The sequence below is a fragment of the Nicotiana tabacum genome, chromosome 16 (assembly GCF_000715075.1).
Source record: "Nicotiana tabacum cultivar K326 chromosome 16, ASM71507v2, whole genome shotgun sequence".
Classification (NCBI taxonomy): Eukaryota; Viridiplantae; Streptophyta; class Magnoliopsida; order Solanales; family Solanaceae; genus Nicotiana; species Nicotiana tabacum.
In genome coordinates this window covers 158,676,856-158,695,538 of record NC_134095.1, presented here as the reverse complement: position 1 = coordinate 158,695,538, position 18,683 = coordinate 158,676,856, and the positions used below count along the sequence as shown (strand labels likewise).

The following is an 18,683-nucleotide window of genomic DNA, read 5'->3' as shown; positions in this document are numbered from 1 at the left end:
ATTTATTCTGAATAATATGTTGAGGTATCTAGGGTGAAACTAAATTTACAAGTGATAACTGAAAAATAGCCACAATTTTAAAAGTAATCGAAATTAGCCACTTTTTATGTAAAGATAAATCTGAAAGAAAATACTGTTCAAAATCTGAAAAATATTCCAGCTAGGGGTGTACATAGGTCGAGTTGGTTTTAATTTTACAATTATCAAACCAAACCAATTGTGTCGGGTTATTAAATCTAAAGACCAAACCAATAAAACTCGAGTTTTTCAATCTCGGGTTTTTTCGGGTTTTCGGGTTTTTTCCCGATAAAATCTTCGTAGAACAAAATATATAACTTGTGCTCAAAATATTTCTTTAATTCTAGTAAGATACAACTATATAAAGTATTTTTCAAGTAAATAATATAAAATATGAGATGTTTCATGGCATTATCCTAAAATATTCAACAATAAAGACAATAAAATTATGTGACATAAATATTGCTAATTAAAAATCCATAATAAAAATAATCATAATCTAAAAGTACTAAGTCATGCTAAAGTAAGTAGACTAATATGGGAGTATTAATTACATAACTAAACGCTAAAGAAAAGATAAAAATAGGTTATACATTTTTATCTAAATTATTGCAAAATAAAAAATAGATATTTAATACATTCTCGTTCGTAATATTGACTATTGAATTGAATGTCTTTTGTTATCATTAGTATTGATTTGATTTTGGTTTGGGCTTTTGCTAGCGTTATTTAATTTACTAATATTAATGGTTATAAAACTTATTGGCGAGGAGCGCGACCGGCGCTCAACCGAGTAAACCCAATTGAGCAAGTCTGCTAGATTTCATTCTACCCAAAGTCATCCTTGAATAAAGAGGAGATATACTCCATTATTTCAAACTTTGAAAATAATTAATTAACAACTTCGTTCACAATATTGAAGATATTACAAGTTTTATACCTTATTTCCAAACATCAAAATTTCCAATTTAAACCCAATACCTGACACTACCCAAAACCTGTCTATGGAGCCTCTAAATACAACTGAAGAATAATATGGAAATGCCGGCAACAAGGCTCCGGCCATACCTTACACAAATACCAAAATAAGACTCCGGGAAGAAAAGCGGCATGAGCCACGCAGGGCCCCGAGAGGAAAGGGGCTCACCAATACAGCTGAATTATCGAAAGTTCTAAGTCCAACCTTAAAATAATACCTTAAAAGATAAATTTATGAAATTTTTTAAGAAATATTTATAAATTACATCACAATAAATATATTTATATATTAAATATATCTAAAATTTCTACATATGTAATGTCGGGTTGGTTTGGTTTCGGTTTGACTTTCTTTAGTTAAAACCAAACCAAACCAAACCAATTATGGTCGGGTTTTTTTCTCCAACATCAAACCAAATCAAAGCAAACCGTAGTCGGATTTTTTTTCTCGGTTTGACTCGGATTATCGGGTTGGTGCGGTTTGTTGGTTTCCTTTGTACACCTCTAATTCCAGCCTAATATACTGGAGTTCCAGTCAAGCATAATATGCTGGAGTTCAGGCACAGGTGCACCAATCTCTAGTATATTATGTTGGAACTTTCCGTGTTGCAGCAAAATAGTGGTTATTTTTCAATAACTTTGCAAACGCCGGCTATTTTTCAATTATCGGTCCAAAAACTAGCTAGTCCGTGCTATTTTTACGGTATCTTGTTGTACTTTAATCACTAACTGAAACATCATTAACTAATATAGTATCTTTTGGTGCAATTAAAAAAAAGAGATAATGACAGCTGTAGTCTTGGATCGATTGAAATACTGTCACACTTCATTTAATCGCACTCCATGCTGAATCGTTTCACTTTCTTTATACTTTAATAGTGAAATAATTTACAAGGAATTCAGGCATCGTATAAGGGACATGATTTCGTAACATGCTCTTTATCTTTTGATCTCCCCCATACCTTCGTATCAAAGCAGGGAATGATTGACTTTCGGATTAAAATAATAGCGTATAATAGCATAATCCTTCCCATTTCTTCTTTTATAATCTTATCTACATGACATGCATGCTTACCTATAAGTGCGGAGAAGATACTCAAGGGACCAAACGAAAGGGCACTGAAAGGTCTTCAATTAAAACTTGGCTCTGCCACTGCAACTATATATAGATGTTGCAAATCAAAATGTAGGTAGAATCAACATAGAAAGGGCACAACTAGACTAAATGGATAGCTGGTTGGTCATTATCATCACTCTATGTATCTCTTTCCACCTCATATTTCTCTTTAATATTTTCTTCTCCAATTCCAAAAGCAAGAAGAAACTCCCACCTGGACCCTTTACTTTTCCAATAATTGGAAGCTTACCATTGCTGAGAAATAAAACCTTAGCTGATATTGAACTTATGCTTCAGAAATTAAAGTCAAAATATGGTCCTATAATTACACTCAGAATAGGTACTTCGTTTTCCATATTCATTAGCAGTCATTCTTTAGCCTACCAAGCTTTAATTCAACAAGGTGCTCTTTGCTCCGACCGTCCAATTGCTTTACCGACTAATCATGTTTTAAGCAGCCATGACCGAACCATAAACACCGCCTCATGTGGCCCCACGTGGCGGCTCCTCCGTCGAAACCTCAGATTGGAAATGCTCCATCCCTCTCTTGTTAAGTCCCAGTCCAAACCCCGAGCTTGGGCGCTAAGTGTCCTCATTCATAGGCTACTTGAAAAATCTAATTGTGCTGCGGAAGTGATGGTACTTGATCATATTAAGCATGCCATCTATTCTCTTCTTGTTTTCATGTCCTTCGGGGACAAGCTGGACGAGGCTCAAATCAAGCAGATCACAGATTTACAACATCGAGCACTTTTAGCTACGATCCAATTTAAAATACTTAACATTTTTCCAAGAATTGGAAAAATAATTTTTAGAAATCGTTGGAAAGAGCTAACTGCATTACGAAAAGAGGTAGATAGCATGCTCATACCTCTAATACAAGCTCGAGTAAAATACATAGAAGAAAAAGCTAAGGATGGAGTTCATAAAAAAGAAGAGCAGAAGGTAGCTTATGTGGATACATTGCTAAATTTAGAATTGCCAGAGGAAAAGAGGAAGCTCACTTATGAAGAGATGGTCAGTCTCTGCGGTGAGTTCCTTGGTGCAGCCAGCGATACAATGTCCACCTCCTTGCAATGGATTATGGCCTATTTGGTCAAGTACCCTTCCATTCAAGAAAAGCTATATAAAGAAATATGTAAAATTGTAGGAGCACTAGAATCAACGGGAGAAAATAACAATAAGTTGATAAAAGAGGAGAATTTACAGAAAATGTCATATTTAAAAGCAGTGATATTAGAAGGTCTTAGGAGGCACCCGCCATCTCACTTTTTGCTGCCACATAGGGTGGGAGAGGAAATGGAACTGAGCGGCTACGTCATACCAAAGAATTCTATAATCTATTTCATGGTCAGAGAAATGGGTTTAGACCCAAAGGTGTGGGAAGATCCAATGAAATTTAAGCCGGAGAGATTCTTGAATACTGATAGAAATGGCGAACCGCTTGATATTACAAGAAGTAGAGAGATCAAGATGATGCCATTCGGTGTGGGGAGGAGAATATGTCCGGGCTATGATTTTGCTCTGCTCCACTTGGAGTACTTTGTGGCTAATCTAGTTTGGCATTTCGAATGGAAGCCTGTGGAGGGACACGACGTTGATTTAACTGAGGAGTTAGATTTCACCTTTACCATGAAGAATCCACTACGAGCTTGCATTAGTCCCAGGCTGAACTGATTGTTTGCTATATAAGTAATTATATATGTTTATCTTTTCTTTTGAAACTTGATTGGCAACATTATAACAAAGTCAGTAATAGTTGAATGTCTTGTTGTATCACCTATGTATATTTTCCTATAAATCACACTGTACTAAAGTCATATATATTGACTTCAACTATATAGAAATTCTTATCTGTCATTTTGTGGCTAGCAGTGTAAAAAATCCCTATTAATTTTGTGCTAAAGTAGTTCAGAATTGACAATATCTGTTATTTGAGTAAGCATCATGCTGATACAAGGAGAATTTAGTTTTTATAAATTTCATGACATTCCGGAAAAACAGAACAATTAACCAAATCAAAGCAAAGATAGCCATTTTGTCATTGAACCACAAGTTGCAGTATAGTTATTTCATTGTTCAATCCAAAGATTTGCACTTATCTAGGACAGATGCGAGCTCTCAGTGGATTCTTCATCGTAACAGTGAAATCTAATTTTTCATTTAGATCGACGTCGTCTCCATCCAGAAGTTTCCATTCGAAATGCCAACTCAAATTAGCTACAAATTACTGCACATATTCTCCTCCCAACACCAAATGGCATCATCAAACTACTCTTCACTATCTCCATCCACCAAAAATCTCTTTGGCTTAAATTTCATGGGATTATTGGGTCCAAACCCATTTCTCCCACCAAGAAATTAATTGTAGTATTTTATAGCCGTTAAATTCAACTTCTTCCGTCACTCTATGTGGCAAAAGAAATTGGACTTAGCTCTTTCCATAGATTTCTAAATATTATTTTGCCTAATCTTGGGAAAATCTCAAGTATTTTGAATCGACGATAACCAATAAGTGTTCGATGTTGTACATGTTTAATTTCTCTAATTTGACCCTCATCAATTTTTACCCCGAAGCACATCAGGACAACAAGACAGAAGATGGCATACCTAAAATGAACAAGTAACATAACTTCAGTGGCAGAATCAGAATGAGCTAGAAGGAGCATTTGAATGAGGATATCTGTAGAAATATAATAAAATTAAGTAATTAAAATTATATTTTCTCTAGCTAACAAATTTATAACCTCTTATATAAGATCGAGAGGGGTCACAAGATTAAGTAACATGGTATAATAGCAGGGTTCAAATCTTATCGTCATCCTAACTAATTAAAATTGTGCTAGCTCTCTGTAACACCATAAACTTTTAGATGATATGATCGCACAATTAAACAGTTACCTAGTACCCCAGGGCCGGTTGTTGGAATCGACGAAGAAGCTGCCATGTGGAGCCATAGTCCATTGCTTGCAGTTCAATAATGGCTGCTAATGAATATTAAAGAGAAATATGAGATACAGAAAGTGAAAATAATGAACAACCAACTTTCCATTATTAGAGTAAGTAATGTGAGTTGCTCAAATGTCTTCAATATTCTGCACCATATATATTGTACGACTATTATGTACATGGAGAGAAAAATATTTGTTGGGTATTGTGGGAATGAAAAAAGTAAGACTAGGATGTACATGGAGGGGATTGGATTTCCTGACATGCTCTTTATCGTTTTACTTTAAATTTAATTTACATACAAAAATAGTATAAATAATTTTATACTATCAATGTGATTTTATCGAGTATAAAATACATATTTTCTGTGAGAACTAGTTATTTGTAATTAGCCTTTCTAGTGATTTAAATAGTGTAAAAAAGACAAAGATCTCGCATTCACACAAGGTTCGAAAAAGGGTCGCACCCCAAGAAGTATGATATAAACAACCCACCCTAATGCAAGCATTAGTGACCAATTTCCCGACTTGAACCACCATTGAATAGAATTTGAACTCTCTGCTTTGGATTTCTTATACAAACTTACTGTGTAATCTTTCCACCATCTGTATGGTTTTACCAAATATGAGAACACAAATCGCTTACATCATTTATGTAGTTGCCAATCTGAGCTTGCTATCAACAATTACCAGTTTATTTGGCTTTTAAATAACTTGCTATCTAGAAGTTAAACCCTTTATCAAGTGTAACAAGTTCACCAACCTTACTAACAAAAATTACATGCAACCCTGATAATATAAAAATTACATGCAACGTCAGTATATAAAAGTTAAAACTCATTCACTTTTCCTCTCAGTGATTTTCTTTAACACCTCATGCAACAATAACAACAAACCCAATAAAATCCTACAAGTGAAATATGAGGAGAGTAATGTATACGCAGATCTTACCCTTACCTTTTGAAGGTAGAAAGGTGGTTTCAGATAAACCCTCGACAAAAGGAAGCAATAAAACAAACAATAAAATCAGCAAGGCAAGATGATAAGAAAATCAAAGACAAAAGAAACTCTCAAACACCTATGTGCATCAACAGTAACTAATCCAGCCATATACTCCGAAGTACTTGAGAACCAAATTGGTAAGCATTTATACAGGCAGAAAATGAAGCAGAAATCATAAATCATCTCTACTCTATATATACAAAATGTTACATTATATTCCTTTGCAATTCTTTCCCGGCTTTCTATAGCTTCCATGTAAGAAAAATATACAGCAGAAAAGAGGGTAGTTTCGATAGGGAAAAATGAAGACTACAGCACACAGAACACAACCCCAAAAGAAAAGAATACAGAAGATTGATGTAACCTCCACCTGATCAAAGCTATGGCTACTCATTCCACTCTATAATTAACAAATCAATATACCAACATCGGGAGACGGAGCATAATCCTGATCTACCGAACCCTGCCTCCAAAAAGAATATGGTTCTAGTCCTGACATCCTACCCTCCTGGGCTAAGAAAATGCTACAAACGCCCATCGTCAATACCAATTTGAATAATGCATCAGTCTAATTACCTCCGAAATTTCACTGCACAAAGGTGATAATGGCAAACAATGTTATTAGAAATCCTCGTCATTCTTTCTTGGTTTGATCTTTCCAAGTTGAAGCAGAGCATCTTACACAAGGATTTGGAGATTGGACTCTGCTACTACTCCCAGCTTCATGGAAGATGGATAGTATCTTCAGTCGCATCATTTAAACAAGTCTATGCTGTCGCAATCCCTTCCCAAAGTGAGGTTGCATCAGGCGGACATACAAACCATTTTTTGCCATCAACGTATCATGGGTACCTTCCTCAACAATCTTCCCTCCATTAAGTACAACTATGTTGTCAACATGCCTCATCATGGCAGCTCGGTGGGCAATTAAAATGGTTGTCTTGTTCCCCATGATCAGAGTATCAAGAGCCTCCTGTATCACTCGACTAGACTCAGATTCAATGGAGGAGCTGGCTTCATCCAACAATAGAATAGGTGCATTCTTCAAAACAACACGAGCTATTGCAATTCTTTGCTTCTGTCCAGGAGTCAGATCTACCCCCCTCATCCCAACATGTGTGTCATAACCATGAGGCAAACTGCTTATGAAATGATGAGCATTTGCTATTCTAGCTGCTTCTTTCATCTCAGCTTCACTAGCATTGTGCCTTGCGTAGATTATATTTTCCCTAATGGTGGTTGAGAAGATAATTGGTTCCTGCTGAACAAGACCTAAATGGTTCCTCAACCATCTCAAGTTGTATGACTTTAAATCGCGGCCATCAAGTAAAACCTGACCAGCTACAGGGTCATAAAACCTCTCTATCAGAGATATAATCGTGCTCTTTCCCGAGCCAGAAACACCTACCACGGCTACAGTTTGCCCTCCGTTGACTTTGAGAGTGAAATTGCTCAATACCAGGACTTCTGGACGAGATGGATATGAGAAGTCAACGTTTTTCAACTCAATGCTTCCGTAGACATTTGGAGGTTTTAAGGCTGAATTGTCATCTGGATCAATCTTTGGTGCTCTATCGATTATCTCGAACACTGATTTCAGAGATTTTCTTCTTTTGAGAATATATGGAGCCAAGCCAAAAGGCTCAACAAGTGCGAAAGTTGCAAAGGAGAACACCATGTACTCCTTGAGTGCTGTAGTTACATTCACGTGGTTATTCTTTACAGAGAGTGCAGTATACCATAATAGAAGAGCATTGCAACCAAAAAGAAGAAACTGCGAAAAGCCAAAACCAAAACCAATTGCCACACCATGGAGGAAGCTTTTCTTAAATATCTTCTGCAGTTGAAACCTGTAGAGCTCCATTACCTTATTACCAGCACAGAATGCTACAACTGTATAGATATTTCTAACTGCATCCTCGAGGACTAACGATGCCTTCCTATGCATCTCCTGAATACCCTTTGACAACCCAGCAAGCCACAATTTCTGCATATTAAGTTCAGATCCATATGAGAGGCCGGATAAGCAAGGACTATGAGTATTGATTAGTGCTTAAACACTAGAACACGAAAAGATGATAAATCGAAAAATTGAATGCCATTAACTAGATTCTGCTTTTTCAACTAGCTTTTTGCAGGATCGGAATTTTATAATACCATTTTTATTGTTTTTATGGAGATAGGAAAGAAGATGACAAAGGGACAATCTGGTTTCTCCAAAATAGATTAGTCGCATCCCCGCGAGTAGTGTCACAGATCCAGGGAAGTCAATCAGGATGTTTTAAGATAAGATTGCTATAAAAATATGAAATATGATGTTTTCTGCTTTGTACGAGTAAGTGACTAAGTTGTGACACTCTACATCCGAAACAAACCTGCGCAACAGCAGACACAGTAAGAACAGGAAGAGTAGCTAATGCCACAAGTGCCAACCGCCACTGAAGTAGCATCCCAATAAGAACAGCCACAATAACAGCTGCAGTATCTTGTATGAATATGGACAGCCGATTGCTGAAAGCAGCACGGACAAATGTAGCATCATTTGCCAAGCGCATAGATAGATTATCAGCACTATTCTCCTCCTCATCAAACCACCCAACTTCATTGCGAAGCATTGCTGTTGAAGAATGAGAACAGCAGAAAAAAGCATCAGCATTCATGAGACCACTAATTATGATCACTATCAGAACATGTACTTGCACTTAATTTTTATCAAGTAATAAAACTTATAGAACATGTATTTAAGTGGCAAAGGGTGGTGGATTTGTGTCTTAGGTCACAGGTTCAAGCCCCCACACCATGCAAAGCAAAGCCTGGTATTTAAGTGGAGAAGGGTAGAGGGGTGGGCCCATTATCCACAGAGTTTCGAAGGCTGCGATTGGTCCAAAGGATCGGCCCCAGATGGATTTCTCGGTCATCAAAAAAAAAATTATAGAACATGTATTTACACTGTGCAAAAGAAACAAAACAGACTAGGAAAGGAACAGTTACTAATTGAAATCACTCCTTACCAGAAAACATCATTCTACGAACTCGCTCAGTCATTTTCTCTCCCATTATACCAAAATAGAAGTGCTGCAGAAAATTGGCAAAAACAGTCACTACACCCATACAGGCTATGATGAGGCACCACCTGTCAACATCTCGACGCAAGTGATGCCTTTCGTCTGTTCTGTAATACGCTGTTACAATCAGTGAAATGACGTAGGCCAGAAGGGGATTAAAGGAACCAAATATTGCAGCACCCGTGCTCCCTAGTAGAGCATAAAGCCATTCTGCAAGGCTAAGCTCAACAAGTCTCCAGAAGGATGGCGGTTCTCGACTCTCTGTATCCTTTGCTTCTTTGGATGTAATAGGAAAGTCATCAAATTCACTGTTTGGACGACTAAAGGTTTGTGAGTGAGAACGCTCATTTTTGGGATCAGATGTCAACAGTGGTGACACAGGTGATTCGGGATCAGAATTGTTGGACATTTTCCTATTTGCAGATTGAACATCAATCTTAGGAAGCTCGGGCAGTCTCATTTCAAAGCTATCCTGCCTTCTTATTGATGGTTCTTTGTCAGCAGAATCCAAGGCCATACCATTCTCAACCATTTGCTCCGGTGGCGGGCTACGGTTGTGGGGAGATTCTTGAGAGCTAAATGTAACATCTGCTGCCCAAAAAGCATGGGCACCAGAAACCCTTTGAAGAGATGGTGATTTCATCATCTTGGGTGAAGAAGGTTCTTGGAAGCTATGACTAGCTGAAGAATCTTTTTCAACTTGGAACACTGCAGTCTCCTTGTGGTTTCTCATTGGCATCCTGAATGATAGTAGCAAAGGCATGTAAGTAAGTATGTGCAATAATCTAAAACCAGAAAACAAACTACCAAGAAATATTATTGAGGAAAAAAAGGGGGGCTTGTATATTATCAAAAGAACCTTCAATGCAATGCCCTATAGGCATAACAAACATTTATAACAAAATAATCATCTAACTGCTCAGTCGACTCATGTATTGCACCTGCGAGGGAGTTTTGCTGCTTCTTCGCATTTAAGGAGCTCCGCATAGAGGCCACCTAATGCTATCAGTTCATCATGCGTTCCCATTTCTACTAATTGGCCTTCCTCCATCACGGCAATGTAATCAGCATTCCTGATAAGACTAAGTCGCCTTGCTATTATTATAGTTGATCTGCCCAACATGAGGAGATCCAGCGCTCCTTGAACAGATCTTTCAGCTTCAAAATCAAGTCCACCAGTTACCTCATCAAGAAGAAGGATAGAAGGATTTGAAAGAACAGCCCTAGCAACAGAGAGTTTAATTTTTTGCTCTTCTGTCAAAGCTAGACCAGCCCTGCCCACCTAAAAGAATTATGAAGCAGGAAAAAAAAAATATCAGAAGAAGGCCAAAAAGTTGAACATATGAAAATACAGTGACAACTGAGAAATACCTGGGTTTCATAGCCTCTCTCCAGTGAGCTAATAAACGTATGAGCATGTGCTATTTTAGCAGCTTCTTCAATTTGATCTAAAGAAGCATCTCGTCCATAAGCAATGTTATCTCTGATGCTTAGACTCAGCAAGGCAGGTTCCTGGGTGACTAAGCCGATTCGGCTTCTGAGCCAATCCAGCTTCAGATTTTTAATATTTTCCCCATCTAACAGAACTTCACCTGCAAGTAATTATCAGTAAAGATCATCGAATTTTTTGGCCTGCCTCAAGGAATTGCAACTTGCAGAAAAGAACTTAAATGGTAATATTACCTAATGTAGGATCGTAAAATCGCTCCATAAGTGGTATAATACTACTTTTTCCGGAACCATTTCTGCCAACAAGGGCTACAGTCTTTTTAGCAGGTACAGTGAGATAAAATCCACTCAAGATAGGAATTTCAGGGCGAGAGAGGTAGCTGAAATATACATTTCGGAATTCAATGTTTCCTTGTACAGAAGCAAGGGTGCTTCCTTCATTATTAGCAATGGAGGACGAACGGCTTATCATCTCAAAAAGCCTATAAGCTGCAATTCTCCCTTGCTCAAAAGAGTAGAAGTTTGTCGCTGCTTGATTCAGCCCACTGTATGAATAGAAGCATTGGTGAATTGCATAACTTTAGTACAACAAATGAGGGAGGAGGGTAAGATGTGTGAAAGAGATACTCACAGGCCACTTAAAATTACAGCAAAAAGAGCTGTAATAATTTCACCGCCATGAGCTTTTCCATGTGTGACCAGGAATCTTCCAACCCATAGTTGCAAGGCACAGGAACAAATAGCAAGCCCGTATGTGAAGCCAAGTCCAAGTCCTTGCACAAGACTTATTAATATACCATACCTCAGTGTAGCTTGTAGCGAGGTTGCATATGAATACTTGGCCAAAGTTTCATTTGTGAATGCATACAGTGTCCTAATATACAAAACTGCCTGCATTGCGCGAAAGGGAAGTTGAAGGAAACTCTCCATAGACATTTAAATTCACAAATGTAGTATTTTGTAGAATTCAAAAGAAAGCAAATTTTGGAAGGAAAAATGTAAAATTGTATTGAGAATATCTGCACATTGTGTATCTATACTAGAAAAAATAACTTCCTAGGGACACGTGTCTTGTTCTGACTGGAATCAGCTCAACAAACTATACAACTACATGAAATACACACGCACATCCATCACGTGACCGAAGCTTCTGGAGTGAGTGGGTGAAGACAACTGTTCTCCACTGTGCATCTAACGGCTCAGATTCATCCGTGCCTAAGCCACAGAAAGGCCGAGATGCACCATGTGTGTGATGCACGAATCGAGACGTGCCCTCAATTGAGCTCAACAAACAGCTCATTACAGACCTTAAACTAGTAAAACTCCAACGAGCATATTTCTACATCCCATCTTGATGATATGGTATCTCTATACTCAATCACTAAAGCCTCATAATATTTATCTTTGAGGTAACTAAATATTAAACAAAACTAAAGAAGAATTAATAGTAAAACCAAACTTTGGAAAGACCAACAACTACATCCATTTCCAACTCAATCACCATTTTATTTTTGGTTTTATTCCATTGAGACCCTATTTAATAAAAAAGGCTCCTTTGGAGAAAACGAAACCTGTTCAGCTATATTTGCTGCTTCAGCATATGCATCCTGAATGTTCTCTGCAAGTCTATGAAGAAATATGTTTGAGATTCCTCCAGCTGCAACAATGAAAGGGCCAGTAGCTAAAGTTATGAGCGCAATTTGCCAGCAGTTGACAAATCCAATAACCAGACCACTGAAAAAAGTAGCCATGTTATGAATATAGTTCCCAACCTGTCATAGCACAGTTAAGATAAGGATGAGGAGAAGTCATTGTCGAAGCAAAGCAAAAAAAGTAAAAGAAAGCTGACGTACCTTTTCACTAAGAGCGGATTGGATGAGTAGCACATCACTCAAAACTTGGCTAACAATGTCCCCATTGTTTCCATAGGTATCAAAGAAACTCATATCTTGATTAAGTAACACTTGAACATATCTTGATCTGATCACTGCAGTCTGCCGTTCCCCAGTAAGAATCCAACATGATACCTCTATCACATAGATTAATTAGAACAAATGATGGACACAAGAGAAACTTTAGATAGACAATAATATATCTAGAGAAATTTTAGCTTACCAATCCAACCAGCAACAAAAACACCTCCAGCAATATAAAGGATAGTCAAGGCAAGCTGTGAAAAATATGACCTTTGTTAGATAACTTGAACTGTTAAAAAACTATTTGGTTAAACATTGCAAACAAGTATAACAAAGACCAAGAAAAAAAATTAAAGTAACTATCATCGTCCAGTGTGGCTTGCAAATACGACAAATTTTCACTCTCTCTTCTACCATCCATTTTTGGGGGCTTTTGGGTAGAAGAGTATTAGAGACACTTCTTGTCTCTCCATCTTCTTTCTCATTTTCCATTTGATGGTCGGGTACCAAAAACCAAGGAACCAAGCCCTATATGACAAGTCAGCGAGAACCAACTACACCAAAGAAACATACCAGTTTTGCAACACTAGGACTAACATTTCAGGACCTTTAAAAATTTTGGGCAACAAATTCTGTTAAATTACATGCAATAGAAACTAATGGACAGAATTGGTTCAAAGAAAAATCTCGAAAAGATTGCCTTGGAACTTGTGGACACGCATCGATTGCTAATACATTAAAACGTAAACCATTAATGCAAAACATCATCATGTTAGTCAATCTTTAAAACTGTTGATGTTTTCCTTATATTGTTGGTCCCTCTCCTAAATTATTTGTCACTATTATTACTACATGGATAATCGAATTGTCTTTTCTTAGAGAACAGTTTATTCACAATAATTTTACCTATTTTTAACAACAGAAATAGTGATATCTAGCACTTTTTATAGTTTCCAAATATGTAAATTTTAAAAAAATCAAAAAACTTGAGCAATTCATATAAAAAATCAGATCCTTTTTAGTAAGTCAAAAAAAAAAATTGATTAATAAACACCAAGTTAAGGTCAAAGAATATGTACAAGATGTGTATGTTACTTTGCTCAAGAATTAGATGATTTGACCCTTGTACTTCGAACCATGCCGTTCTTTTGGACAGAGAGCATCTCCCTAGTCGATGTGGTTAAAATCCACGGTGTGTTATTTGGTTTTACATAGTTCAGTGAAAGCAACACTTCACAGACCACAAGGTCCAACCTCTCTCCAAAAATATCTAGTTCACCAAAAACAGTACCTCTCCCTTTACCAAACTTCTCGTTTCCCAAGCTTGTGCACTTATAGGACACAGATTCAGATGTCACTTTTTTTGGATAAGTCAGAGATATAGATGTCACTTGCAAAGGCACCATTTATTTTTCAGAACTGATAGTACCTTCATGAACATCCTTGCATAAAGATGTATAAATACTATAGTGACAGAAGAAACATTTAATACACAAGCAGAAAGCACATAAATGGATTCTGGATAATTGGTGATTGCAATTGGCAAATAAAGGACGGTCAACTCATTTGGCCAGTGAGTCATCCTAACTAGGGTTTCCAGACGTGATTGAATCATTAAAGAAAAAGGATGTAAGACCTCTCATTTCATGTCAATCAGATGATCGTGGTCCACATTATAGATAATGAGGAGATCATTCTGTGGATAGGTGATAGGAAGCTCACAGAAGTTATACCTCTTTTCTGAGTTTTCTCAGCTTGAAACAGGTCATACGGATTAATAGATTAAGTACTTACTTTCTGTTTATCGACACATTTATTTTACTCCTGATAAATCCTTGCCTAATCAGACCTCTATCATAAATGATTCATTTCGTACTTAGTCTGACGGTATGTGTTTCCCTACACAAACGATTCCAGCTCGGCCACCACCTGATTCATTTTAAAAACTTCTTTCGCACAAACTAATACAAATGAAATCAAAACAACCAAAAAAGTTTTAATGTGATTAACTCAGAACAAACATGACAGCATCTTCGTCAATGCACATCAATAAATACAGCACAGGAAAATTTAGAAGCCTAGAGAAAAGAACGGCATCCACCATTTGCTGTACCAATGGCGCTTTTAAATTCACCTAACTGGACAGCGGAAGAAGACAAGTACAAGACAATCAGGGCTTTCGGCCAGCAATGATAGAAACCGTTCATCCTGTTTAATGCTTGTGGAACAGATATCAGGTTGTATGTTTCTGCTTTAGTCCTAATGCTATTCGTTGCCTCCACACAGCAAAGGTGCGCATAAAATGTTCCCTCTGGACTAAATAGATTATTCTAGTTGAGCCACAAACATTGAGCGCAAATAGTTTTTACACCTGCTTGGTGTGCTATTAGTGAAATATATTTCTTAATTCCTATAAACAAAATGGTTAAGGAATTAATTGCATTTATATCAATAGAGACCAATTTAGATTCCTCTCAAGTCAGTTAATAGCATTTTGAGAATTATTCGTACATCAGGGAAAAGTGTCAGACCAAGGAAGATGCCCCAGAATATTTCTTAAATGAGATGCGTATATAAGTAACATGAGATAAATCTTTATATCCTAATATACAATACCATCTTTTCCTTCTTCTGACGGATAGCATTTCATTCTTTTATCGGGGATTCCCATTTTATGTCCCAACTGATATCCACATGATTTCTACGATAAGCGTAATTATTCTACACAGCTTTGATAGGGCACATCTGTTAATGAAATGACATTTAATGTTTGTTACCATGTCAAATCCGAACAATTACTATAGACCTTGGTGAAGCAGGCATAGACTACATCTATTTTAAATTAATTTATTTTTTTGGTGATAAGTGCAGTCAATAGATTGCCTTCTTGGAGATAGGGGTAAGGTCTACATACACACTACCCTCTCCAGACCCCACTTGTGGGATTACACTGGGTTTGTTGTTGTTGTTGTTAGTGCAGTCTATTGACTGTATACACACTATCCTCTCCAGACCCCACTTGTGGGATTACACTGGGTTTGTTGTTGTTGTTGTTAGTGCAGTCAATAGACTGACTTCTTTACTGGCGACTATAAAAGCTGTCACGCACCAGATCAATCACGAACCCAATATGGTAACCTTTTCTAATATCTCTTCTGCATGGTCCTATAAGATCATTCAATACACCCACATGATTCAATTTTAACTCGCTAAGACATCCTTCTATCTCAATGTTTGTACTTGTATTATAATCATTTACTACCACAACTTGTGATACGATCCCATATAGCATGTAGCCGATTGCGTAAGATCCCGTAACTAAAGAGTTGCATGATCTTCAATAGTTGGTTAGAAGGTGTGTTGAGAGCCATTTGACGATTCATGCCAAGAATACTATGTTTTGAGGCATGGGAATTGCTAGGAACAAATTGAGGAGAACATTACTGAAGAATACAGGTCAGTGCATTGTGCTGGATTAAGAAATGAGATAGCACCACACCAAAGCATGGATTTCAAAGTCATCTGGATAAATCATCTCAGCGTTGTTTCCCAAAGGATGATTCCATTTCTTAATATATCATACTTTCCATGTTATTTTCCTTGTAGAATATGGACTTTCCTATCATTGTTTTTATTATCTCCTTTCCTTGTTTAGTTATTTCCTTTCTTGATTAGAATAGGGATTGTCTTATTCCAACCTTATGTAATAGCTACAAATACTTGGTAGACTCGTTTCCAAAGTAGATTTTGCATATTGTGATTACATCTCAATGATTAATTATTGATGGCTGCTTAACGCACTGACAACAATGGGAGAAGCAAATGCAATTGCTAGTCCACGCTTAATCCTATAAAACGACATAGACGCAACAGTATTCTATTCAATTATTAACATTGATTTTGTACCAGAAACCCTCTATAACTCTGAGAAAAAAGAATCCTGTCTTATCCAGAAAAGCAAATCTTTCATCGCTTTCACTAAACAACAATCACAAATCAGTAATAGCCCACTCGATTGTCAACATACAAGCAAACTTTACTAAAAGTACAACAGACTAAGAGATTTCTATGGCTGCAACTGCAACTATCCAATGCCCATTTGCTTTCATTTTGAACGCCTTTCATTTCCATACTCCGTAAATGTGAGTTTTACTAACACTAGCTGACACATAAATCTCAAAACAGAATAAAAAAGAGCGATAGTCAGTGCACAATTCAGCTCTAGGTACCTCATGAAATCTATCCAATAAAGATTTGTTGAGAAAAGGGGCTGACGTAGGCTTCATCATATAGGTTCAGCAGAACCCAGTAACTTAACAAAATTGACTAAAATAAGTACAAAAATTAATTTTAGAACCCAGTTACTACTTACTAGCACTTGAGATCATTGTACTAGAATCCAGAACCCATAAAGTTCAAATCTCAGATCCCCTCTGATTACAGATAAGAAAAATAGCTTTTGTTATACAAAATTCAGCAGTAGGTACCTCAGTGAACCGGTGGAATAGCTCATCAGCCGGTTCAGAACGGTGACTGAGCAACTGAATAATTTTGGCAAAGTAATGCAAATAAACCACCAAAGCAGTGCCGTGTGCAGCAGCGGCAACTGATCCAACAACCATAAGCACCCAATCGAGTCGGTCGGCACAGGCGAAGAGCATAGAAAACGGAGCCGCTGTAGGCGGCGGCTCCATTTCCTCCGTCTCCGCATCCATCTCCTCCTCCAACTCAACCTGCATAGCATCGCCTCCGGTGTCCGCGTACGGAGAAGGAGATTCCGGCGGTTCCGATACTTCCGATACCGGCGTTAACGGTTGTATGTGTGGTGGGGACCACCCAAATAATCCTCTCGATACCATCATGTTCAGCTACCCCGTACAGCCTGTACGTCAACAAAACCCCTAACTCTAAAAACCCTAAATCAGCATTGAATTTAGGGTTTTCAAATCAGATCTAAAAAATTTGAAAATTCAACTCGAAATTGGACAGTTATGGTAGAGATATTTTTGGTATATTGAATCCGGTTTGACTTAGTCAAAGAAGGCGGAGAAAGAGTTGACTGGGAACAGAAAATTCGAGTTTTTGTGTTTTGTTGATTGGTGGAGCTGTAACGTTATTTTTTTTGTTTATGAGGGGCGATGAAAACGACGACGTTAAAGGAGACAACGGTCGTCGGAGTTTTCAGAGTTTTAACGTGGAAGAAAAAGTGGCGTCTGCGTGCTATTTTCTAGTTTTAAATGTCGGAATTTGGGTAAATGAGTTATTAAACGTGAGCTGTAAATGTGTGATACACTTTTTCTTCATAATTAAAAAGTGCTTATTTTAAAGAATTGAGGGGTTTGGCCAAATATATTTTTTAGATAACAGAAATTGTTTTTCAAAAGTTAAAAAGTTGTTTTGCCCAAAAATACTTTGAAACTTTGGTCAAACACAAATTCTTTCTCCCAAATTTTGCAAAAGCATGTCAAATTTATTAGCCACACAAGAATAACATTTCTCCAAATAAGTAAATTTAGAAGCTTGATCAAACGTGTTATTAATCTGACTCATAAAAGTATTTTTTTAATTATTTAATTTTACAATATTTTATTTCATGCACGAGACTTGTTGAAACATGAAAAATAAATGTGAAATTCTTACCAATACTTTTATATGTGTGTGTGTTAGTGCCAAGATTGCTCTATAAACCTTCTAAATATTTTACTCTATTTCGACTCATTGTATTTATACCAGAATACTAGTAATTGATTTGTTATTTTTTATAGTAAATTATGGTTCTTCTAAACTTTAAGGTTATCTGAATTTCACTTATTCATATTTGAATTAGATTGTTAAATATTTTTTTAAGATCTTTATTTTGGGAATAACTTGATGTTTCCGATATTTCAAACAGGCACAAACGTCATCGAACAAAAGAAAGGTATTGCTTATTATAAAAACTTTGTTAAGTCTTTCTTGGATGAATAATTGATGCTTAACAAATTACACTTGAATCACAAAATCGCGATTTTTAATCTTAATCACCTTGTAGTCATTATTATTCAATTAAACCCCTTTTCACTTATTAGCTATGTAGAAAAGAAAGTTAATAAATCCCTTTTCTTTGTGGTGATGGCCGATGGGGGTGGGGGCAAATGAACGTGCAAAGTGGAATGCGTATACATGATTGCTTTTGGTTTTGGGTTGGGGT

The 18,683-nt window shown here is 36.9% G+C and overlaps 2 protein-coding genes across 3 annotated transcripts; one reads left to right on the top strand and one right to left on the bottom strand.

Moving 5' to 3' along the window:
• The first annotated feature begins 1,904 nt into the window (after window positions 1-1,904).
• LOC107760497 (cytochrome P450 89A2-like) lies at window positions 1,905-4,713 on the top strand. The gene has a single exon (XM_016578552.2). It carries the CDS (start codon window positions 2,222-2,224, stop codon window positions 3,788-3,790), a length of 1,569 nt encoding a protein of 522 aa, XP_016434038.2. The 5' UTR covers window positions 1,905-2,221; the 3' UTR covers window positions 3,791-4,713.
• Window positions 4,714-6,144: 1,431 nt separating this feature from the next.
• LOC107760495 (ABC transporter B family member 20) lies at window positions 6,145-17,782 on the bottom strand. Of its 2 annotated transcripts, XR_001642410.2 has the most exons (12): window positions 16,981-17,782; window positions 12,693-12,747; window positions 12,431-12,606; window positions 12,149-12,349; window positions 11,209-11,468; window positions 10,812-11,122; window positions 10,500-10,720; window positions 10,070-10,410; window positions 9,075-9,868; window positions 8,439-8,680; window positions 6,746-8,050; window positions 6,145-6,652 (listed from the first exon to the last, which is right to left on the bottom strand). XR_001642410.2 is itself a non-coding variant. In XM_016578548.2 (11 exons), exons 1-11 carry the CDS (start codon window positions 17,353-17,355, stop codon window positions 6,821-6,823), a joined length of 4,206 nt encoding a protein of 1,401 aa, XP_016434034.2. In that variant the 5' UTR covers window positions 17,356-17,782; the 3' UTR covers window positions 6,145-6,820. The 2 variants fall into 2 exon arrangements, 1 of the variants encoding a protein (XP_016434034.2); XM_016578548.2 differs by having other exon boundaries at window positions 6,145-8,050.
• Window positions 17,783-18,683: the final 901 nt, after the last annotated feature.

What these genes read in the sequence shown, in the direction of transcription:
- LOC107760497 (XM_016578552.2), top strand. Translation starts at nt 2,222, where the DNA reads ATGGATAGCTGGTTGGTCATTATCATCACTCTATGTATCTCTTTCCAC.
- LOC107760495 (XM_016578548.2), bottom strand. Translation starts at nt 17,355, where the DNA reads ATGATGGTATCGAGAGGATTATTTGGGTGGTCCCCACCACACATACAA. An exon ending in TTTTGTTGCTGGTTGGATTG is followed by an intron (nt 12,607 to 12,692) that starts GTAAGCTAAAAT and finishes TCTATGTGATAG; the next exon opens with AGGTATCATGTTGGATTCTT. An exon ending in TCGTAGAATGATGTTTTCTG is followed by an intron (nt 8,681 to 9,074) that starts GTAAGGAGTGAT and finishes ATTCTTCAACAG; the next exon opens with CAATGCTTCGCAATGAAGTT.